The 23869-nt window shown below is 46.3% G+C and overlaps 4 protein-coding genes across 4 annotated transcripts; all 4 read right to left on the reverse strand.

The window, feature by feature from the left end:
• Positions 1 to 347: 347 nt before the first annotated feature.
• On the reverse strand, positions 348 to 1328 carry LOC101763379 (photosystem II repair protein PSB27-H1, chloroplastic). The gene has a single exon (XM_004984419.3). It carries the CDS (start codon positions 1244 to 1246, stop codon positions 725 to 727), a length of 522 nt encoding a protein of 173 aa, XP_004984476.1. The 5' UTR covers positions 1247 to 1328; the 3' UTR covers positions 348 to 724.
• Positions 1329 to 1566: 238 nt separating this feature from the next.
• Positions 1567 to 6671, reverse strand: LOC101763787 (eukaryotic translation initiation factor 2 subunit beta). Its single transcript, XM_004984421.2, has 9 exons — positions 6481 to 6671; positions 5762 to 5867; positions 5631 to 5686; positions 5514 to 5565; positions 5337 to 5443; positions 4847 to 4992; positions 4610 to 4752; positions 3036 to 3121; positions 1567 to 1819 (listed from the first exon to the last, which is right to left on the reverse strand). The coding sequence occupies exons 1-9, from the start codon at positions 6523 to 6525 to the stop codon at positions 1742 to 1744; spliced, it is 819 nt and encodes a 272-aa protein (XP_004984478.1). The 5' UTR covers positions 6526 to 6671; the 3' UTR covers positions 1567 to 1741.
• Positions 6672 to 9707: 3036 nt separating this feature from the next.
• LOC101764463 (receptor-like protein kinase FERONIA) lies at positions 9708 to 12886 on the reverse strand. Its single transcript, XM_004984422.4, has one exon. It carries the CDS (start codon positions 12614 to 12616, stop codon positions 9962 to 9964), a length of 2655 nt encoding a protein of 884 aa, XP_004984479.1. The 5' UTR covers positions 12617 to 12886; the 3' UTR covers positions 9708 to 9961.
• A 1324-nt stretch (positions 12887 to 14210) lies between these two features.
• On the reverse strand, positions 14211 to 23702 carry LOC101764870 (ribosome biogenesis protein bms1). Its single transcript, XM_004984423.3, has 18 exons — positions 23423 to 23702; positions 22754 to 22900; positions 22590 to 22680; positions 22362 to 22480; positions 21763 to 21953; positions 21325 to 21535; positions 20936 to 21173; positions 19942 to 20333; positions 19560 to 19659; positions 19198 to 19394; positions 18433 to 18785; positions 18070 to 18163; positions 17768 to 17986; positions 16721 to 16960; positions 15930 to 16139; positions 15113 to 15379; positions 14830 to 15033; positions 14211 to 14745 (listed from the first exon to the last, which is right to left on the reverse strand). The coding sequence occupies exons 1-18, from the start codon at positions 23561 to 23563 to the stop codon at positions 14593 to 14595; spliced, it is 3567 nt and encodes a 1188-aa protein (XP_004984480.1). The 5' UTR covers positions 23564 to 23702; the 3' UTR covers positions 14211 to 14592.
• Between the last annotated feature and the right edge of the window lie 167 nt (positions 23703 to 23869).

Raw genomic sequence — 23869 nt, forward strand, 5'->3', positions numbered from 1 at the left:
GAAGAAAGGGTGCCAAAGTTTGGAGGTCACAGTCATGGAAGTCTTTAGCAAGTTTGGATGGAACATCAGGAAGAGAATCGAAGACTAAGCTGTGTGGTTTTTAGTCTCTGTCCCCTTTTATTTGAACTTTGTTTTAGTTCTTTTTAGTTGTAAGCAGTCTAAGTATTGCACTATTGGTTACTCGGTTGTAAGCTCTCATGAACGGTGATTGCTGAGACCGGATTTATTTCCTGAATCTATAAAAAAGGAGCCTGGATTTGCCGCGGCGATTGGGCATTGAGCGCATGCCATTGATCGATGCAACTCCGCGTCAGTCCTGCCGGCGTCGGCAAGAGTAATCGCATTGGCAACGCAAACAAGAACCGAGAATGGCCGCCGGCTACCGGGACAGCCGATGGACAAGTCCCAATCCCATCCATGAGTATTCTCACCATGTCAGCCAGGCAGCTGATACAAAAAGTCTTACAAGATGAATGCACAAAGTGTGCTGAAAATCACGAACTCAGAGCTCAGAATCCGACTTTTTTTTTTCACTCACAGTACACACTCCCAGCCGGGCGGAACACGGTGCAGACAGCTCGCATCACGTACGAATGCATATACATCGCAGTAGTAGTTACAAAAAAGAGGTACTCGCTGAGCCGGGGCACGCGTGTTCCCGCCACAAGTTTAACCACGGCGATCGATCGCCGCCATGGCCGGCTTGGCTGGGGATCTTGAAGGCCTACCTGCCGCGGAGGAGCGCCTTCTCGGCGGTGTCCATCTCCTCGAGGATGCGGGCGCGGCGCTTGGCCGGGATGGGCGCCGTGGGGCCGAAGCTGATGTAGTGGCCCGACACGGCGTTGAGCGCCGAGTACATCTCCCGGAACGAAGGCCTCCCCAGCAGCGACTTCTCCCGCCGGTACTTGGCCACCCACGAGTTGGACAGCTCCCGTAGCTCCGCCACCGCGTCCGCCACGTCCGGGTCCGACTTGTCCTTGTTGATCGTCGACCGCACCTTCCCGATCACCTCCTTCGTCTCGCTCACGTACTCGTCGTCCGCCGCACGCGCTGCGCCGCACGCCGGTCCCAGCGCCAGAAGCACCGCCGCCAGGCCCGTCCCGGCGAGCACGTCCCGCCTGCCGGTGCTCACGGCGGCGGCATTCGCGGCCGGTGCTGCGGCGCGAGGCGGCGGCTTTACGACGGCAGCGGCAGAGGAGGGGGCGGCGAGGACGGCGGCGGGCACGGGGGACGACGCGGTCCTCATCTCTACTGACGTGAGCAGTGAGCTCTCGGCGGGAAACAGAGAAGCAGAGGGAAGGGTCAGTGAGCCGTGCCAAGGCTTAGGTTTGTGGGCGTAAACCACAAGCCAGGAGGGCGGAAAGTGGGGGACGACACGTCGGCTTATCCTCTTATCCTCGACTCGTCTTCGTGGGAGGCTGTGTATGGGCTCACAGGATTTTGGAGGATAGGGCGGCCATGGTACATGGCAGAAACACGTTTTCGGTTACTCCAACTCATGAAAGCTTCTAACAGAGCATTTTAATGATGATGACCCAAATAAAAATAACAATTGCAAACACCAAGTGAGCCGCAAGCATAAATCCTCTCATATAAATTAAAATTCACAGCAGCAATCCAAGTATAGTGAACAGAAGAAATCCAGTAAACGGTGTAGGCACAACGGAAAGTGGAACGATAATTGTCGACGGACAAACTAGTTTTCATTGTGCTGTTGGGGCAGAGAGTGGTATGCAATAACTTAGGCTCCAGCCTTACGACGGCCAACTTGGGCGACGAATCCAGCCTTGATGGGAGCAACTGACCTCGACGAACCACACTGCAGGGTAAATAATTCATCTGTTAGTATCCCTACAGTAATAGGATGTAACCAATATGGCGCAAATCTCAACTACTGATACATATTTCATATCTGACTGTCCCGAGTAATGAACAAATGGCAAAACAAACTAATATTTGCACAAATTGACATCTCTATAGCAGTGAAATACTGAAGGATGTCGCTTTATTATCCTCAGATGTTGCACGATTTTCTCACAGTTAATCAAACAATGTAGGCAATCGATTTTGCAACTCATCACAGGCAAAAGCCTTGAGCGGTAATGGAATGCACGAAGTGAAACAACACGGCTTTTTATTAGCCAGAAAGCAAACAAATCTGAGACCAAAGAAATGTAATGATACTGCTGCATGCCTCAGCTGTTGCACTTTTTTTTATCACACGGATACTTGTCAAACAATGTAGGCAATAATTCTGAGACTCATCATAGGCAATTTCATAAGAGTAAATCAAATGTCGCAGCAACTATCAAGCACTCTGCAACGATATCATGTGCTTAATTGGAGGTGAAATGCACATTTGAAACTAAATTATGACCATGTTTCAAGCCTCAGCTCTTGCAATTATTATCACAAAGATACTTGTCAGACAATGTAGGCATTAATCTTGCAAGTCATCACAGGCAAAGTTGATAAATAGATACCAATGCTATTATGATTAGTATATATGCAAGGTGACACCATTACAAGCCTCAGATCTTGCAACTATCATCATAGAGATATTAGTCGGACAATGTAGGCAACATGCAAGTCATCATAGGCAAAATATAACAATAAAATGATATTACACATAAGGTAGGGGACAGCAATGCGCATGCAAAAGTTTTCAAAGTCAGTTTGTGCTTTGCAGTAAATACACCCCTTCTGTCGATGCACACAATCTTATTCCCCCAACCAAAAATCAAAATAGAAATAAAATAGTAGGTAAAACTGTGAAAGTCAGAAACAGTGAGTTCCATTCCCCACCCCAATAATCATCCTTCAGGTAGAAGGTATCCAGGGTATTATTACAGTTTCCAACTTCTTATTGATTTTGCTCGGGAAGATAGGGCAGGTGAGCAATCACACATGCAAATATGCAATGTTTAATATGGAGGTGTTCCAGATAATATAATCATGATGTTCGGCAAAAAATATTCACATGATAAAAGTAGACAGGATAGGGAATGCCAACATATACGGAACAATTTATTTACCTGCTCACAACGGAGGAAGAACAGCCTGTTCTCCTTAGAAAGAATAGTATCCGGACTTTTGCACCCATTGCATATGACATATTCATCTAAAGAGTGCAATTGCAAAAAAATGAAACTTTAGTTAGTCTAGAAAAAAGGCAAACCATTTTGATTCTCCACACAGGAAAAGAAACAACAGTAACTAATGCCTCTATCCTAAATGCAAGTGCTAACTTTCTGTTCATCTTAAGCTTCCCTAGCATCTGCTCTTGAAAAAAAAAGTATGTAGTTAATGAAAGATTTTGGATTGCTGAGGTCATTTCAAGCCATCCGTTAATACTTGTGCCCAGGCTTTAAGTTTCCTGCTCTTGGAAAAAAAAACTTATATATGGAGTTGGAGAAAGATACAAGGTTGCTGAGATCACTTCAAGCCATACTTAGGGCCTGTTTGGCATGGCTCCACTCCAGAACTCCAGCAACTCCACCAAAAAATCCAGCCAAACACCTCAACTCCAAAACTTCATGGAGCAGCCAACTCCATGGAGCTGTAGTGCAAATGGAGGTGGAGTTTTGGAGCACCTCTTTTGCTGCTCCAAAACTCTCTCTTTCGAACCTCCTCGTGGAGTTGGTGGGTAATTACCCACCAATGCCACTGGTTACACAAAAAAACGTTTCATTATGTTCCTCCCGAGCTCCCACCCGCGCCTTATTTCCCCACCCGCGCGTCCGCCTGCCCGCCCAGCCCCGCCGCCCGTCGCCGCCTAGCCCCGCCACCCCGCCCCCGTCGCCGAGCCCCGCCCCCGCGCCGCCCCACCCCCATCGCCGCCCAGTCCCGCCGCCCATCGCCGCCCCGGCCCCGTCGCCCGCCCGGCCAGGTGGGATCCGCAATCACCGTCGCCCCGCCGCCCATCGCCGCTCGGCCCCTCCGTCGCCGCCCAGCCCCGCCGCCGGCCGCCCCCGTCACCGCCCAGCCCCGCCGGCCGCCCCCGTCACCGCCCAGCCTGCCGCCCAAGCCCGGCTGCGGAGCTTGACGTGGACAGCACCGAGCAGAGTGTGGCAGGAGAAGAAGATGGGATATAGAGGATGACAAGTGGGGCCTAAATTGGGGGCAACAATGGCAATACACACTGAAATCGATCTTTTTTGGAGCTGAGAGCACCCATCTAGCCAAACACACCATTTTAGTTCTGGAGTTCTAGAGTGGAGCTAGCTCCACCTGGAGTTCTGGAGTGGAGCAGCTCTACTCGGAGTTGGAGCCATGCCAAACAGGGCCTTAATCCTTGTGAGCAGTTTTTGAAAAGATTCATGATTTGGGTTTGGAGTACAGAAAGCTACCACACACCACAAGCCAAGTAATGACTCAACAATCATGCAAGCTGAAACATTCTTGGGCTCGGCAGTGCCTTTTTACATTGTGTTTTTCATAATAACCAATTAATTAGGAAACTGAATCACAAGGACGGTAAATATGCAATATAATTTAATTCTTCGATATCACAGTTGCGGGTCAGAAGATTGAGAGATACTATTTTACTATAAATAATGGCAATGAAGAACAAGCACTTCCAGAGAGCCATGAAATAGCAGTAACTTACTGATATATCTCCTGAGTATGGCTTCGAAATTTTTTGGTGCAAATCTTCCTTTGATAACCAACCTTTGTTGCCCATCGAGGGATCCACTTGTTCCCATCTCAGCAAGCAAGAACATCATCACATGTTCTGGTTGCCTATGCATTCTGGAAAGAGAACATTTGCTTTTAGCTTGGCTGTTTATTCTTTTAAAATCAACACAGCACACAGGTGGTAATCATCAAATGAATGGGATCATACGTTTTGCACAAGTCCATGAAGTTCACAAAAACAGTCTTCTTTGTTCCTTCCCTGAGGACTTGTGGGGGCCTCATAACAGTTCTTCTTCTATCACCGGCAAGATCCGGGTTGTTCTCACGCAGAATATTGAATACTCTGCCAAGCAGCTGTGACCAAACATATTGAAGATAAGGTTTCACCACAAGAAAAAATATAATTGGATTACTGGTAACAACTAATATAATGAAAGGACAAGATTTCAGTATATCCTCAAGGAGGAAACAAATGAAGGATCCAGAAACACATGAAAAATGACATTTAAAGGCATATGAATAAACACTACTGCAAATAACATGACTCAGGAGACAACCAACTGATAATACAGGTGGAATGCTCTACCTTAGACCCATAGTAACACAGAGTAAACCGTTATTTATGCAAATTTTCTGTAGTACCCATGATCCATCAACTACAGGTTAACGAACAAAATCGAACAGGGTGTATTAAGTACCTCTTCGTACTTATAATCTCTGTCAGTTCCTTCCCAAGGGTATCCGGTGGCAACAGCACCACCAAGCACGATCCCTTCTCCTTCTTCATCATCTTTAACTTGATCGTCTGGAGCACAGATGTTAAACTACAGTAACAAATGGACAGTCAAAAACAATTGAGGGAGCAGTACATTTACCTTCAGCGTCATCACCATCTCCAACTTCGGTAAGAGAAGGATCAAGTTCCACCTGAAATTTAAATGATTACTAGTCAAACCATTTGAAACTAGATGATGACATAGTGATAAACTCACATGTTTCTTCTTCTTCTTTTTCATGCCAGCAAAGCTTGGCTCGCTAGACTCAGCGACTGCATAAACAAATACATATCGTTAAATAAATATTTAGTGAACTAGTATTTCCTTTTTCCAGATACTAAGCACACCTGCTAAACTCTCTGTCTTCTCTGCCAACTTATCCACTTCATCAGATGGCTCTTGGATCACAACCTTCTTCTTCTTCTTTTTCTTTGTCGGATCAAAAGGAGCAAGCTGCAAAATAGGGGGTTTAGTGATAAACATTACTCACAAATAGATTAAAGTGAAATAGTCCATCATGCAGTAAACTATTATATTCGATATCAGGTTATATTGAACAGCATGGATTTTTTTGAAAAATATTAAAATCCTTGATACACATGCATGACAGCAGTACACACTCCATGTAAATGAAACTACAGTGGAGGTACAACTAAGAATGTTTTTGCACGGCACATAATCCACGTTTGTCAAATACATTACAATGCAAGCAGCTCTACAAAAAGTAAATATACATGTATCCACCAGTTCTAAAGACACAGCACACCGAACGTTTCAATCCTACACAGAATAACGAACAGCATAGTACATCAACCATAGGGTCTAGCCTCTAGCTACTCACCCAACTTCAAATCCACCCTATACCTCAGCAAGGCAGCTTATCATGTTCATGCAGATTCCACATCTAGCGTTTTTGGGTAGCGGGGGGATGAAGCGGGGAGGGGTTTGCGCCCAAAGCCCGGCCAGCCCACGCAGACACAAGCACGACATCCAGGCAGCTTATTCGCCGCCGGACAGAACCTAATCGGACCTAACTGGATGCGCTGCGCAGAAGAAAGGGCCTCACCTCGGCGACCTCCTCCTTCCTCTCCGCCTGCTCGTCGTCCGCCATGGCGACTCCCTCCCCTCTTCTCAGCGCAGGCGGCTGGAAACCTAGACGGCACGCGCGGGAGGGATCAGAGTCAGGGTTCGGCGTCGGAGTAGGGGAAATTGGCGTGGCGAGTGGAAAGTGGAGACGGCGGCGTTGGGGGGGAGAGAGTTATGGGAAGGTCCAGCGCTGGGCGAGTCTTCTGTACCAATTTTTGTTCCGATCCAACGGCTGTGATGCGTTCCTTTGTTCCGTCATCGTCTCAGATTCCGGGATGCTTTCCGAGTTTCAGTGAGCCAAATTCCAGATTTCCAGGCCACGAACTTGACGGGCCCGTCAAGAAAATGGAAACAGCCAAGTGAGGCAAAATTGTTTACCGTAGGGGAACATCCAACATCGTCTTTAATGTTTTTGACTAGTGCTTTCTCTAAGCGCATACTATTTTGTAGTTTGATAAAAACATAATTATTTGAAAATATTGCTATATTTTGCTTACTGACACATACATCAAATAATATGCGACGTCTATCCTCGTGGTTCAAATTTCTAAATCCGACTATCTCCTTATTATTTTGTAAACTCTGGAAATTTTTGTAAGAAAAACTATGATCTCCCTTCTCGATCAGGCCGACGAACAAAAAAGAAAGGAAACAGTAGGGAACAACTTCGGGCCTGGTAGGACAAGGACATACATTGGAAAGCAACTAAGACTTGTGTTTGGGCTGGGCCTATTTTTTCAGACTTTACTCCAGACCATGGGCCTACATCACGAGATGCCGCTGCTAATTTTGATGGCCCTCAGCCCAACCGAAAATTTCAGAGCAAAACTTTCAGCCCTCGAAACAGGATTTGCTGGCATTCACTCACCTCTTGTCCTCTTCTAGAGGGACAACGACGGCACTATCTTCCCTTTCGCTAGAGTACAAGTACGCAGACCGGCAGACGTAGGCCGTGTTTGTTTCAACTTTTCTGAGTAGCGATTCTCTAAAAATCTAGCTACCTTGAGAAGCTACTGTCCACATAATCTGCTGGTAGGAGAATCGAGGTGTTTGGCAACTTGATTTTTCTTTTGTTTCAACCCCCTTCTTCGGCGTGTGTGGACCGGCCTCCCCTTCCTCATCTCCTCCGACTCCCCTTGCTTCTTGGCACGCGGACCAGCCGGGAGGGTGCGGAGGGGCCAATGGTGGGGCACGGCAGAGCGCAGGGGCCTCCGGCGGGGCACGGCAGGGCGCGGAGGGGCCTCCGGTAGGGCGGGTGGGACCGACGGCGAAGCTTGATGGGGAGCGGAGGGGCCTCTGGCGTGGCCAACGGCGGAGCACGGCAGGGCGCGAAGGGGAGCGCAGGGGCCTCCGGCGGGGCACGGCAGGGCGCGGAGGGGCCTCCGGCAGGGCGGGCGGGGAGCGCAGGGGCCTCCGGTGGGGCCGACGGCGGGGCGAAGGCCTCGCGCGGAGAGACGAGCGGGGCGAAGGCCTGACGCTGGAGAATTGGCGGGATTTTCCCGCAAGTGACCCCCCGCCCGATTCTCCCGATTCCCATCTCACGTTAATACTTCAGCTCGGGAGAAAATCGGATTGTTGGAGAATCCACCGAGAATCGTGGTGTTTGGGAGGCTTGTTCGATTTTTTCCACCAGAATCGCCCCAGAATCCTAAACAAACACGTCCAATACTTCGGCTCGGGAGAAAATCAGATTGCTGGAGAATCCACCGAGAATCGTGGTGTTTGGGAGGCTTGTTCGATTTTTTCCACCAGAATCGGCCCAGAATCCTAAACAAACACGCCGGCAGGCACGTGATCACACGCATACCAATTCGATCTCAGCAACTTGCCTCGCGAAAGAAATACTCGTATATAATTTTCTTTACAAAATTTTACTTTTGGTGCGTGTACGCAGTCTTCCTTCCAAACAATAACGACCGCATGGTCCGCAGGCCACAGCACAAGCTAGGATACTACCCGGTCGGCGCACCGGCTGGCTTTTGAACGCGGCCGTGTAAACGCGTGTGATTCCGGACGCAACTGTTGACAGCTGCCAGCAAGTGGCTGGCAGGTGGTTGCGACCCCGGACCCCCATCCCTTTGCTCGATCAGGGTTCCCATCCAGGAATTCTTCCCTCGCTGTCGTCTCCCTTTCAATTTTCTGTTTTGAGCGGAGCCGATCGTTGCGGGAAAGATCAGGTTTAGCTGGATTGCAGGCACGACTTGCTCACCAATCGCCATTAGCTCTAGCCTTTGAGAACGTTCGGCGCATAACTGATGCAGAGTGACGCTGGCGCTTCGTGGTTGTGGCTCGTGATGATAGCTGGATGCGTGCTGGTTTGTACTCGCAACGGAAGGGTTGTGGTCTTGTGGAGTTGGGCAAAGCCACAGGCAGGCTTGGGGTGGTCTGGTACCCGGCGGCCAGAAGGGTCTGACGGTTGGGAGAAGGAAACAACTCACACATGGGATGGGAGTAGAGCAGAATCCGTCTATCATTGGGCAGATATGAATCTTTCAAAAAAAAAAAGGGCAGATATCAATCATACCCCCACCATGTTCACCACAAGAGCTCGCTTGAACCACTGCACCCGACGTGCTCTCGGGTGTTTAGATACCAAGTGCTAAACTTTAACTATGTCACATCGGATGTTCAAATACTAATTAGGAGAACTAAATATGAGCTAATTATAAAACTAATTGCAGAACCCTAAGCTAATTCGCGAGACGAACCTATTAAAGCTAATTAACCCATCATTAACAAATGGTTCCTGTAGCACCACATTGTCAAATTATGAACTAATTTGGCTTAATAGATTCGTCTCGCGAATTAGACTCCATCTGTGCAATTAGTTTTGTAATTAGCCTATGTTTAATACTCCTAATTAGTATCAAACATTCGATGTGACAGGTGCTAAACTTTAGCACGTGGGAGCCAAACAGCCAAACAGGCCCATGGTACATATCAATTTGTCTAAAGGAAGAGTGCCTCAGCTGTCAGCTCCGCTAATTGTAGGAAACGGTCAATCGATTGTTTGACCCACTTAGATTTAAAAATTGAAATTTGTCTTGAGGACAAAGACCAACGCCAGCTGTCAGTAATGCTAATCCACAAAACGATATATCAGTTCTTTCAATCCACCAAGATTGAAAACTGCAATCAAGTGTAGCTGTCGAATTCAGATTTCGGACTACGTCCTATCCTAACAGCACATCACCGAAGAAAAGAAAGAAAGAAAAAACACACATCACTTTCTCATGCAGTAAAACACTAGTTGGGTCAATAGCAGCAGTACAATACAAGCCAATAGGTGTAGTCATTACAATACTGGTGAAAGGTACAAGGCAAGGCAGAATATCTAGTATGAAACAATTCTCTGACTTCCGGTCCATAACTTGAGAGAACATTGACAGCACAAACTCATGAAAAATATGCTGAATGAATAAATTATGCCTGCGAGGGAACGAATGGAACCAGTTTTTACCTCACCGCCCCTTGGGGTTCATGATCTGTGAGAAGACGGCGCTAGGCGTCAGCCCGTCTGAGTCCATACTCGCGACACTTTGATCGCCCATGCTGATAGAAGTGGTGGTGGTTGTGGTGGTGCTCGATTCAATGGACGGGTCATTGGGATCCTTCTTTCCCACCATCACAAGGGGAGTGCCCTCGTCAGACATCCCACAGCCAAGGCTTCCACTCTCTTCTGCGCTTTCCTGCATTTGAAGGGCAAACTCCAAGTTCCAGAGTACATCCCCCATAGAAGGACGGTCAATGCCCTGATCAGAAACACACTTCTCAGCTGTTTCAGCGAACTTCTTGAAACACTGCGGAGCAATCTTTCCCTTCAGGTAGGGATCAACAATCTGATCGAGAATGCCCTTCTTCTGACAGTGCAATGCCCACTCTGCCAAGCTAACTTCTTCCTTTGCAAGAGTAGGGTTCAAGGCAGGCCGTGCACAGAGGACCTCAAACAGCACAACACCGAAAGAGTAGACATCAGATTTCTCGGTGAGCTGCTGCCTGCGGAAGTATTCAGGATCAAGGTAACCAAAACTGCCCTTTACCACTGTGCTCACATGAGTGTGGTCCATAGATGGGCCAGTCTTGGACAGACCAAAATCTGAAACCTTGGCAACCCATTTCTCATCCAGGAGAATGTTTGTTGTCTTCACATCACGGTGGATGATGGTGTGCTTTGCACCGGTGTGAAGGTAGTGAAGACCACGAGCTGCACCAATGCAGATATCCAAGCGCTGCCTCCAGGTAAGCGGTGGCTTCTGGGTCTTGTACAAGTGCTCGCGAAGAGTACCATGAGCCATGTAGTCATAGACAAGGATCATCTCATTCTTCTCCTCACAATATCCAATCAGTGACACCAGATGACGGTGGCGGAGCTTGGACAACATTTCAATCTCAGTCTGGAACTCATGAATACCCTGCTCAGACAACGGATTGCCGCGCTTGATAGCCACCTTGGTTGTTCCCCCATCAACCTCGCCACGGTAAACTTTACCAAATCCACCCACACCAAGAATAAGGGACTCATCGAAGTTGTTTGTTGCAGCCTTGATCTCAGCGAAAGAGAAATGGCGGCACAGGTTGGATGGCAAAGATGAAGCATAGCTACCAGTAGTGTGCGACTTGGCCGAACTGGAAGTGTGTGAATTGCCATAAAGAGACAAGGGCAGCCAGCCAGAATGGCCGTCGCTCATGCCTGCATCCTTCCCGGCACTCCTGCGCCTGCAGAACACAAATAAGCAGTACCCAAGTGCAAGAAGCACCAAACCTCCAACCACACCACCAACAATAGGCCCAACAGCTGACTTCTTCTTAGTCTCCCCATCATCCGTTGGCTCAACACTTGGGATAGGGTTGAGCCCTGCAAGGCTACCATTGCTAAGCTGTAACTTGAACACCTCCAACCCATTGAGGATAGCATCATATCTCTCTGGCTTCGAGTCAACATCCGGGTGGAGAGCAACCCATAAATCCATAGGCCCTAAACCATATGTGCTCACCACATAGTCCTGATACACCGGAGTGCCAATACCGGTGGTAGCACCACTCACGGACGCCCACGCAATCACATCAGCACCATTCATGGCCGTCTGGTTGTTGATGTAAATGTCGAACACCCGCTGATTGATCTTTGTAATTGGGTACTGGATCTCACAGAAATGCATCCTGACAAGGTAATTGAAGCCAGCATCCACCTGCAACATCCATGTGAGATTGTAGTTCAAGTTCACATTCTTGTCCGGGCCCATCGAGCGTGCCGTGGAGTAGACGTCCATCGGTGCCACATACTCCGGCACATTGCTCGGGTACGTGATGGTGACATTGGGATCACTCGGGTAAGACACCCCGAACGAGGCGCCGAAGATGTAGGGCGAGTCGTCATCCCAGGACCGGTACCCGCCGGTGTCCTTGGAGGGGGAGATCGCCTGGCCTCCAACGTTGAGCCGATACATGGTCTGCATCGCAACGCTGGCATCGATCGAGAACGGCTGGTTGTTGCCATCCCCGGTGACCATATTCGGCGGGGTGAGGCCGAAGAGGTCGGGGGAGGAGACGACCTCGATTCCATTGACGAACGCGTAGGCGTTGGGGTGGCTCTTCTCCGGGGTGAAGGTGAGGTCGAGCGTCGAGGAGACGTTGACGGAGAACTCCCGGACGAGGTAGGAGAAGGTGATGGCGGCGGCGGTCTGGTAGGCGCTGAAGTTGGAGAGGAGCGTGAGCTTGCCGACAGAGACGGAGAAGACGCCGTCAGCGGCGTCGCGGTTGGAGTAGTTGGCCGGGTAGAAGTGCAGCCTGAGGAACTTGCGGCCGGGGCCGAGCGGGAAGGAGTAGGTGAAGGGCGAGGCCGAGACCCGCGCGGTGAGGTACGGCACCTGCGGGACCGAGGGGTCCTGCCCGGAGGCGGGGGCCGCGGCGGCGAGGTTGGAGGGCGGAGCGTACTTTGAGCCTTCGTCCCCACCCCACATCCGGCCGTCGGTGTCGTTGCCCTGCCCCTTCGCGCCGCAGTCCAGCAGGATGTCGTCCCGCGGCACGAACGCCGTGGAGTTGCGCCCTCCCGCCGCCTGCGCCGCCGCCGCGGCGCAAGCCGCCAGGAGCAGCGCGAGCAGCAGCAAGGCCCTCATGGTGGGGGGGCGTGTCCCTCCTCACAGATCGGACATCAACGCGGCGCGCCCGCGCCGATCTGGGGGCGGATTCGCGGCAGGAGTCGGCGGCGGAGGCGAGATTTGAGGGCTAGCAGAAGGAGAGAGGTGGCAGCCGCAGGTGGTGGGGAAGGGAGGAGGAGATGGAGGGGGGTGGAGGCGTTAAGGGAGGGGGGAAGCCTCGGGATTACGGGTGGTGCGGCATTAAGTGGGAGGGAGAGGAGCGAGGCTGGCCAGCAACGGCAACGGCAACGGCGACCTACCCTGCGCCACCCTCCGCTGCTCTTGCTTTCACTCCTGAGGTTACTACTGCCGTCGCGTTGGCGCGGGCGTGGCGTTTCGGTGGTGGGTCGCTGGCAGGTGGGGACGAGACGAGGTGGGCCGTGCGGTGACGGTGGCGCCGGGTGGTGGTGGACAGCTCGCACTGTCGTGCTCAGTTGAGCTTGCGCGTTCCGTTTCGCGAGTACTACTACCGGGTTGCGCCCATTGCCGTTGGATTCTTTAGCCTTTTTCTCCCGCAGCGGCGACGCGGTGGTGGGAATCGCGGGCCATGTGCGTGGGGTGGGCCCGCATGTCAGTGGAGTTGGGATTTTTAATGAGGCCAGGCGACGGTTTGCTAGTGTTCACAGCAGAGCACAGCCGATTTTCTTCGAGTGCGTGCCGATGACACGTGGGACCCGTGTCGTCCGGGGGCTCGAGCGGCGGCGAACCGCGTGGCGGGAGGCCGGGAGCCAGCTCTTCGTTGCGGCCAGGCTGCAGCGACAGGGCCGGCAGCTGCCACATGCAAGCTGTGAGCCAGCCCGAGGGGCTCGGCGGGCGGGCCCCGCCACCAGCCGGGTTGGTGCCCGCCGCGCTTATAATCTGGTGACGGCGACGCAATCGGCCGTCGAACGGGGGGCGACGCGGAATGCGGGGACCGCGCGTGGGCCCCACTAACATGCAGGGGTGTTCGGGGCATCGTGACGCGCACCGCCCCCCTCTCGTCGTCTCGTGTGATCGTGTCGTCTCCGCTCCTCTGCTGAGCCAGTCCTGCGCCTCTCTCGGGACTGACATGCCGTATCGTGCCAAGCTGTTTGATACCGCCACTACGCTGGCCCAACATATTATTATTATCATTCAGCTAAGCATATTATCTTATCACTTTATATCAACAAAAAAAATCGCCAGGTATGCCTAGTTCTCTGGGTTGTCAATTGTCGCTCTTGCACCACCTCATCAAACAGAGTATTTTTTTTTTAAAAAAACAAGAGTCAGACAGAGTATTTCAGGGTTTCTATTCGTTCTCAACTTATCCAGAGTTCAAAGCCTGTATAACCATCAAAGTGTGCACTGTGCTATGTCAAATAGGACCACCACTACTGTACAATGTACATGTATATACTCGCAGGAAAGAAGGAAAGAAGAAATCTGATACGCCAGGCCGGATATTAACTCATTTTCCGTTTCACATGCATATACTCGTGCCGGAAAACAGCTATCGTCAAAGACGTTGTCTAGGACGTGGCCAACAGAGCTACAAGCACGTGCTATTGTCAAAGACGTGTCCTAGTCGGTCAGTACCAATAGCAGAACGTCGTCAGCAGACAACAGCGCGATATCACATATCACCATTAGAACATTCGGAAGCATCAAAATCGGCCCATTTGTTCGGTCCATAGGGTAGTATAGACTCCAAATTCACACTCCCAACATATTTGGGAGCTAAAGATCACGTGCCAATGACAAAACTCACGTTATAGCGAACAGTACAAAACTTGATGAGCGGCTAACTTAGGCCCGCAGGTAGCTGAATCCAACCCTGATGATCCACGCCTTTCCACCCTGATGTTATCGGAGCATTCGAACTCACCAGCTATCAACTGAGCAAGAGTGCGGCACATGTTGTGTGGACTGAGAGAACAAGCTCTGGGTTGCTGCTGGGTCCCTTAGGCATAGATCCTTTCTTCAGCTCATTGCGCTCATCTGCGCGCACGTTTCTTTTGCTTATCTTCTTCCCGATATCTCTCACGCCTCTCTTCCCGCTGTCGTTTCTTTGTTAGTTGTTCAGTCTTGGCTTTCTCTTTCTCATATGCTTTCTTCTTCTGCTGTTCCTTGATTTTCTTCTTCTTTGCCTACAAGAACCCAAGAAAGTAAATAAGCAAGATGCAGAACAACGCCACAGGATAGCATAGGCTGCTGTGCGCATGAGACTTTACCTTCTCCTGTTTGAGCAGCATTAGCTGTCGAATAGCTTCTTGTGTCTTCCTTGCACTGGGTTCCAAAATTATTGGCACCCTCTTTTCAACTGTTGGTTGCTTCTGCTTAGGTCTGTCCTTTGGCTTAGATTTAAAAGGAAGCAACTGCTGCAGTTTTGCAGGGATCTCTACAGGATTGAACTTCCGTGGTTTCCGCTCAATAGGCTGTGAAGCGGAGATAACACCACTATTATTGACAGGACTAACACAGTATGTGATTACAAAAAAGTTAAAGGCTAAGAACCTTGTAAACCGAGTCCTTGTTGTGTGGAATAGGTATATTGTGCGCCCTCCGCAACTCAGCAGTTGTTCTCATGCCTTGCCAAGTTTCCTTTCGAGGTTGAAGAGCAGTTGTCACAAGGTTACAGTAAGTGGGAACTTCAACATTAACCCAGGCGCGAAGGAAAACAATGTCGCTCATAAGAATTCTGTCCTCAAATGTGCATCTTGCAATTCCTTCTGTATTTTCCCCTTTTCTCTTTAGCACATCTCCTGGTTCAATCTTTGCTGCCTGCAATGAATAAAATTTTATTTGCATGAATACAGTTTAATAGCTGTATTAGCCCAAATTCATGAATTGTCAGCTTAGTGTGTCCCATGATCCAGATGACCCAAATTTCCTCTTCACTAACAGCTCAAAGAAAAAGGCTAACTACAACCCACTTCTGCAATTAAACTAAAATCTGAAGAGGCCCCTTATATTAGAGCTTTTACTCTTATTATTAATTGATTTGCTTAACGTTTTGAATTAATACTTAAACTCCAAGTGCTTAGTCCTGAAGCTGTCAATTTATCTGAATGGTAACAGTGCAAGGGTGACAACAGTTTAGATATCTTTGTCGGCTTAGGAATCAAGTCTTTCCACTTCAAATTTACCATCCGCTACATATACTGATCACAAGAACTAAGCAGAAGAGAAACAAGTTGCAACATTAAAAACGTCGTGACACTAAACAGTTTTGTGGTTACGATTTGGAAATTCGAAGATAGCTTAAACAGAAGAGTTTGTGTGACAAGCACCGGCGTGGTACACTATTGAAGCATATTGTTTTATGCATTACCTTTTTAACTTGTCCTCTGATTCCACTTACTGTCCGAATGGCCGCACCTTCAAACCTAGCAACCTCTAAATCAGATGTGAACATTCCTTTGATCAGAGCAGTCTTTTTAAATATCTTGCATGGTGTGCCTGTGAGCTTGATCTTCTTCACAATTCTGGCAGTATTGTTAAATTCTTGAACCCAGCCTGTTGCAGTTATCCTAAATGGCACCTGGGAAGATGTGTAAGCATTGTTGCAAATTATATCAGCCCAAGGACATAAAAATGACTGATAAAAAAAAAGAACGAGAAAAAAAATAACAGAAAGTTTGAAGTGGATCCCGAGGAAAATGATGAAAGGGCAACATAAAAATAACTAATAAACACATCCATCAACTAAAATTATGCCCTCTACTGACCAATTTTAGTCTTTCTGTATCATTCTATAAAGAGAAACAATGTTTCAACCCCGCTTCCAATATAGAGAAACCAGATATGCCATTTGTTGCAAATGAGAGGATGAAACAAAAATTATAAGATAGAGTCTAGGCCAGAGTTCATGTTTAATGGTAGGACAACTATTTTTTTTCTTGGTTCAGCTAGGATTGATTTTTATAGTATACTTTTCAGTAGTTCAGTTACCTAGAATCATAGTTGTTCTTCATCCAAAGCCAGTAAAAGGTGAGAGAAGTACCCCAAACAAGGCAGGAAAGGCAATACATGGCATTAGTATGAGGAAGTTCTAACAACTAAGATGTTTCCTTTGTATCTTTGATCATGTATGAACTAATGTAAGCAGATCATTGATTCTACCTGATTGTTGGAAAGATTCTGGACTGCCAACACACCACTCTTTGGTGGAGCAAGTGGTCCCCAGAACATAGCAAAGCAATGCATATGCTCAGGCGTATACTTCAGCATGCGATGTCGACCATTCCGATCTTCTATTGCATAGATAGGAGTTGTTTGAAATCGCCTCCATCCAATTGAGACAATGATCGGGTCCTTTGTCTTCAGCACTTTCCTGTGCCACCTATGGCGCTTCAAACTTGCCTACATGATGGTGAATAAGATACACATGAATCACTAATAAGAAGACAGACATCCATTTGAACGATTGTAGTATTCAGAAAATTCAATGTTGTAATAACAAACTAGTTATATTTGAGTGATTGCATGGCAAGGATGTAAAAGTACTCCCTCTGTCCCATGAAAAGTGCAATCCTAGCTTTTGAAAAAAATCCCACAAAAGAGTGCAATCCAAAAAATTAGATTTAACTACCTGCCTAATTAAGTGGTCAGATCTGATTTGCATACCAAAACTTACTGCATGTGGCCAACAAATGAGGGTATTAGAGTCTTTTCACGCCACCACTAATCTGTCCTAGAAAAACTAGAATTGAACTCTTCATGGGACAGAGGGAGTATGTATTTAGTATATTTGAGAAATGAGTTCCATTCATTATAAAGAGCACTCACAACTAAACATGCAGTTGTACTTGTTGTACAACTGGAACAACTATCTTTTTATCAATAAATCCTAGATCTCCCTTTCTTTCTTCCAATTGGCATCGAGCGAGCAATATTCCGTGGAATTGCTTTGGTTTTGCATATTGAGGGTACAAAATAAATTTTTCTGTAGGTATATCATAAATTGATTGCCAAGATCATAAAACTAAATGTACCATCATCTTATTCATGTCAAACCACCAGCATATCATCCCACCAATCCAGAGTGTTGATTGAAAAAAAAAATTAGCCCAGACAGCAGAGAGATGCTACCATCACAGGAACAATAAATACAAACATGTATCAATCTAGCAGGTCAATTATTCCTATGGACTATGGAAGGCAACTGACCTGCATGTAACCTGTGTTCTCCTCACCAAGGCCAATACCCCCAACAAGAATGGGGTGGCAAGGATCAAAATGCTCAACAAGCTCAAATGGCACACCATGTACTTCTAATCTGACATAAGTGCCAGTCCTGAATCCCTCAATTTCTACTCGGGTATCCTCATCCAGATCATTAAGCTCAGATATATTCATTTGCTTGCGAATTTCCATCTCCTCCTTTAACTGAAGATACAAAAGCTAATTAGGACCCGGAAACAAAGCGAAGACCTAAAAGAAGCAACTAGGCAAAGCACATTAAGATATACTTTATCAAAATAGCCCCCTGCATTAGACTGTTCTCGTTTGGAATTCTTCTTGTCATCATCAGCTTCGTCGCCAGAAAGCTCAGATCCATTATATGTATGTTTCAGTCAAAGAATCAAAGGATAAAAAAGATAGATAAGGTACTTTGAAAATAAAACAACAAAAAAGCATCAAGCAATACTGTCAAAATAAACATACTATGGGGAGAACGCCTTCCCAGCATAAGAGATGAGCAAAAGAGCATGAAACAAAAACAGCAAATGAAAATAGCATGGAAGTAACAGTGCCTTCCCCTTAATATGATTGTTAGTAAGTGCGTAATGGCATGAAAAGATAATAAAACATTGACCATGTATTAAGGATATTGTGCATCGAATTTTGCTCTCAGGGCCAGCTTCTTAAGTTTTCTCTCTTCAACTTCTAGGTCATCTTCTTTGTGACCACCACTATTCCCTTCAGAATTTTCTGATGCCTGGATCCTATGTACCTGACCAGTTTCAAGATCTTCAAAATCACCATAGATCTCTTCATCATCCTCTCCATTTTCATTTAACTCCTGTCCTCTTAAAGCAGCTTTTGACCAATTTCCAGTCACAAAACGGTCACGGATGGCATTGATGAGATCTTCATTAGACCAATCTCTTAGCTCTGCTTTGAAAAACTTGGAGCAATCCTCAGCATCAATATCATCAAAGGTTGGTAAATCGTTATTTGTTTGCTGCGAACCAAAAAAAACACACATTTATGTTCCAAACCAATAATAAACTAGCATAACTTTTACAACCGTGGGCACTACATGAATTACTCCAAGTACAACCTAACATATAGGAATATAATCCGTCTTCCTCCACCCAAAAAGATAAATGAGGGAAGTACAAGAAAGAAAATATGGATCTAAAAACTGAAAGCGCAATTAGCGACTAACACTTTCATTGTCCAAACAGATCAGGGTGAGGACGGTATGGTGTTAGGGTAAGAGTGGTTCATTAACTTCCCTCTCCTGACGATCTCTTCTAACCAATTAACTTTCAAACTAATATGACAAATCAAACAAGGGGAAAATATAATTTATCCTACAGAAAAAATAGTATAGCTTCGACACATAAACCATGCAAGCAACAAACCTGTACCTTGTTTTGTCCTTTTGGTACGAAAAATTCTTCATCTGAGCTATTGGCTTCACTATCATTGTTTTCTTCTGACAGCACACCATCTAGCTTTGTTGAAGGTTGTTCATAAACACGCTGCATCAGACTGGCACTCCGTCGGGACAGTGTTCTTGCAAGCAAGGACTCTTTCCATTTTGAATTATTTCCAGTCTCGTCATCTAAAATTGCAAAATTACAAAACAAATTACTTGTCAAAACAAAAAATTATTTCACTTTTCTTTGCAAAGATAACTATTCCAGCAAAGAAATGAGCAACGACAATCTGCACGGTGGCATAGGTCGCTGCAGCAAGCAAGATATCCATGTGTGTGAACATGTATTACCTGAAGCACTAGCTTCTCCACTGTCATCTGATGCTGCAGAACCTTCAGATAACTCGTCATCGCCAGAATCCTCATTATCACTGTCATCCTCATCAGTTCCCTATAAGGTAAATAAAGGATTGAAATATTATGTAATAAAGTACTAAAAGAATTAGTTAATGCAAAAGAACACCCCACTTTGACCAAATAGAATTCCCAGCCTGGACTATGACATTTCCTGGCTTGGTTGCGTATTACAAACAAATGCATATTTTTCAAAAGAGAGAACTATTTCCTACACATAAATCCATGCTCCAAATGACAAGGATCATAAACTGAATTCAACAGGATCTGAGACAATAAAAGCTATTCATTGATAGGAAATAAGGGTTAAATAATAAACCTCGTCGTCAATATCATCTTGAAAATTAGAGGATACAGCTTTCCGCCTCAACCTTCCATTGCAAATTTCTAATTTTTCCCTTAATTCAACATCACGATCCCTTAACTTATCATCATCATCATCATCCCCTTCACTATCACTAGAGCATTCAGAATGCCCATTGCTGTCCATGGTGTCAGCATTCGCAATGTTAACACCGTCTACTTGCTTTGCATCTCCCTGGTCATCCTGGCTTGCAGAGATGGCATTGCCATCCACGTCACTGTCTTTGAATTGTGCAGAAGGCCCTCTGCCAAAGAGATTTATAGAACCTTTTTCCAGTTTTTCATTAAGGGAGTATCTCGTTTCTTGAAGTGATCTTACCAGGTCCGCACCAATATCTTTACCTTTCCCTGTAAAGTGACAGGTCAGCAGTCGAACCAAAAAAGGCATAAGTGCAAAGTCAAGTTAACAATTAAGGGTAATGGAAAATTGAAGCCAATACACTTTTAGTACAAGTGTACAAACAATGACATGCTTTTAAAAGCTTCATGCTGCACGGTAGACCTGATGCCTGAAAAAACGAGCTCCCATATCCAAATGTTCACACAAACTAAATGTATCAATCAAAGGTGTAACAAATGGAATGATTGAAGAATCACAAAGATGGACATTCTAGTTTTGGTCAATAGCAAAAACTTTAGTTACTTGGATTTCTTCCAGGTGGACCATGCCGCAATCATGTACGCAACAGCCAGCCTCATTTCACAATCCGGCATCAGAAATAATTCGAGACCAAGACACTCATTTGAATTACTAGAGAAGTTAAAAACACAAAACAGAAAATAGTTTTTTTGGCTTCATGGCCTGATATTTTTGTTAATGAAAGCATGTTTATGCATGCACTTCCATCAGGATAGCATTATAATGAATAAATATACTTCATGAAACCCCAAGACAAACATCACAACGAATGAATGAGGGACATTTGGGAATGGATAGGTTATAGACTAACCTTGCTTTTTAGGTATGTCATTGTCATCATTCTTTGAAAACTGAACAAAATGATCATTGATATTGATGTAAACCGCATCCTTGTCATAAAGTAGATCCCCAAGACCAGACATTGGTGCATAGAACAGCTTTTCCTTGTCACGCAATCCTCTTTTCTTTGCAGCTGATGGCAAAGGGCAAGGATCGGCCAAACCCGTCACCCCAGACAAGCTGAAATCACCTGCGCCTGTGATATGCACCTGCACAAATTATTGCGCATTTTAATATCACGCAAGTGCACTTGTCTGGGAAAGAAACACTATGTAGCTGTTTGTTGGTGCTTCAAATAACAAAGAAGCAACAAAATAACTCAAACAAGCTCCAATGACCATAAAAAGAGCAAATGCTCACCTTGGTCCCCCTTTTCATATTACAGCCACGAAGGTAACCATATAATGTTATTTTTCTGTCACACTTTTTGTCCAGGCGCACAATTTCTGGAGGGGTGACATCTTCAAACCTATCAACTAACAAATAAGGATGTGCCATCCGCCAACTCAATGGAACAGGCTTGATTACAGAGATGAATCTTGCAAGGTTATGGACTTCTCTTTTGGTGTATCTGAATGAAATTTATATGACAAATGGTCAGGGTCTAGACAGTAATTTCCTCAAAGAATGCAAAATGAGCAGGTAATATACATCTGCATCATGAAAGCTGCACTATGAGAGAAGCCGTAGCAATTCTTTATAGTATGGGGTGCTTGAACTGGTTACTGACATAACCATATGGATTGGTATTCCAATTAATTAAATAGAAAATAATATATGAAGAATAAAGAAACTTACTTTCCATGAATGAGACCAGACAAGTAGAATAGTTTTGCTCCCTCCTTTATCTCAGCCCAGAATCGATGTTTAAGGCGCTGTTTAGTTTTCCTGAGTTTCTTCACATCTTTAAACTTATCAAGATGTGTAAGCACTCCCATCACCTTGGGGAATCCATGCACTTGCATGATATTAAGAAACTCAAATGTATCCTGGGAATAAGCGTTCATTTCCAAGAAAAAATTATGGAGTTAGACATGCAGATACCAAAAATAAAAATGACAATCGACAATATAGGCCAATACAATATCAGCTGCACCCATCAGTACAAGCTAAAGTCAAAACCATGATACAATGTGGCTTGACATTTAATAGTTAACACTGTTGGACACTAGGTCATGAGGAAAGAAACAAACATATGAGCATAGCAGGATATGCAACGCTGGCAACAGAATACCCAGCCAAACATATAGAGAAAGAAGTCACAATGGATGAGCTTCTAAGGTGCATCTAGAGAGAAAAGGGGTATTCTAAATTCTTCTCAAGAGCTGGCTAGAAAACTTAACAGAGCAACATATTGAACTGGTAATATGTGTGAAAACAAAAGTCTGATAACACACCATTTCAAAACCATAGCTTCCATCAATGAGCAATAAAGCAAGATCAGCTATTTTAGCAGCATCAATCATTCCGTTTATATCATTTGGACACTCCAAGAACTGCACCCTCCTGCTTTTACCTGCAAGCAACAAAAAACATATATACAAAGCTTAGCATCTTCACAACAATCTGGCATATTTTAAACATGTGTTGACTTTCGATGTACAAGATATAAAAGGTTCATTAACCTGATACAACAGTGATGGGACCATGGACTTCTGACAGGTTTTGTTTGGTGTAATGCTTTACCAGACATTTTATCAACAGCGACTTCCCAACCTAATAAATTTGGAGTTAAGTAATGATAAGATACAATAAATTAACCATCATTTGTGCACATCGTAGAGCATACCTGCGGAGGTCCTTGAACAACTACAACAAAAGGAGGAGGTTCACCGATTGAACGATCCATGACTGGCACATGAAGTCGCCGTTGTTCAATCTCTGCTGACCGAGCTTGCAGACGTTTGGCCTTTGTTGCTGACTGAAATGCAAAAGCCTGAAAGAATGGCAAGGTACTCTAATTAGAACATGGCATTCTCTAACACTGCTGCATGCTCCATAATGTCATCAAACACCTTGTACAATATATATTATATTTAGGTTGCTGATATAAGGACTAGTCCAAAGTTATCAACAATTCTGAATTTTGACCGAACTGCTCCAACAACCTGATTTGACTAGTGTGCAACTGTGCATAACTTGAATCAGGTGGCTAAACTACAGAATTATCAGGTTCTCAATAAAAAGGTAAAAGTGATTATCAGGATGTGTATTCCAATTAACTAGCAATCCCAAAATAGAGTATCGTTCTATGAGCAGAAACCCTTACTGCGCGCATCATTTAAACGGTCGAGCTATAACAACCTGAAATACTACTTCCCATACGATCTCCGCTAACAAAAAAAGAGGAGCAAGATCGCTAACGATCACATTTAATCATTGCTGAACCTGAACGCCCTCGCCCGGGTAGGTCACTCCACGGACAACAACCAAGAGCCTGCTCGAATCTGTATCGTACCTTGGGGTTCTTCTGCTCGCCCCCCGCGTCATCACCGGCTGCGCCCTTGCCCTTGCCCTTCTTCTTCCGCGCCTTGGCGCCGGACTTGTGCTGGCGGTGAGCCTTGTGCGGCTGCTCCCCGCCTCCGTCCGCCGGAGCCATAGTGCTAGCTCCGGTTCGCTCCCTCCCAAGTTTTCCCTGCGCGTGCTGGTGCGGGGAAAGAGGGTTTGCGGCGGTAGGCCTCTGCCGCCGCTGTTGGGAGTGAGCCTGACGAGGGTTTAGGGAGGCGGCGGCGGCGCCTCTCTCTCTCTCTCTCTGTGTGTAACGAGGAGCGACCGAAGCGTGCGCTTGGGCCGGGTAAGTGCTGGATAGAAGTGGGCCAAAATGGACCCATGGGATGAGCAGTCCGAGCCCAGATGCGGATGGGCTCCAAATCCAATGAGGCCCGTATTCCTGATTGACGAAAAT

The sequence above is a fragment of the Setaria italica genome, chromosome IX (assembly GCF_000263155.2).
Source record: "Setaria italica strain Yugu1 chromosome IX, Setaria_italica_v2.0, whole genome shotgun sequence".
In the NCBI taxonomy this organism is placed as follows: Eukaryota; Viridiplantae; Streptophyta; class Magnoliopsida; order Poales; family Poaceae; genus Setaria; species Setaria italica.

Bases quoted from the DNA above. Each gene is read 5' to 3' on its own strand.
- LOC101763379 (XM_004984419.3), bottom strand. From the start codon at position 1,246: ATGAGGACCGCGTCGTCCCCCGTGCCCGCCGCCGTCCTCGCCGCCCCC.
- LOC101763787 (XM_004984421.2), bottom strand. From the start codon at position 6,525: ATGGCGGACGACGAGCAGGCGGAGAGGAAGGAGGAGGTCGCCGAG. The intron at 5,566-5,630 runs GTGAGTTTATCA...TTTAAATTTCAG, and splicing joins AAAAGAAGAAGAAGAAACAT to GTGGAACTTGATCCTTCTCT. The intron at 5,444-5,513 runs GTAAATGTACTG...TCTGTGCTCCAG, and splicing joins AGATGGTGATGACGCTGAAG to ACGATCAAGTTAAAGATGAT.
- LOC101764463 (XM_004984422.4), bottom strand. From the start codon at position 12,616: ATGAGGGCCTTGCTGCTGCTCGCGCTGCTCCTGGCGGCTTGCGCCGCG.
- LOC101764870 (XM_004984423.3), bottom strand. From the start codon at position 23,563: ATGGCTCCGGCGGACGGAGGCGGGGAGCAGCCGCACAAGGCTCACCGC. The intron at 22,681-22,753 runs GTATGCTCTACG...CAAATTTATTAG, and splicing joins TTGTTCAAGGACCTCCGCAG to GTTGGGAAGTCGCTGTTGAT. The intron at 14,746-14,829 runs GTAAAGTCTCAT...GGGTTCTTGTAG, and splicing joins TGCTGCTCAAACAGGAGAAG to GCAAAGAAGAAGAAAATCAA.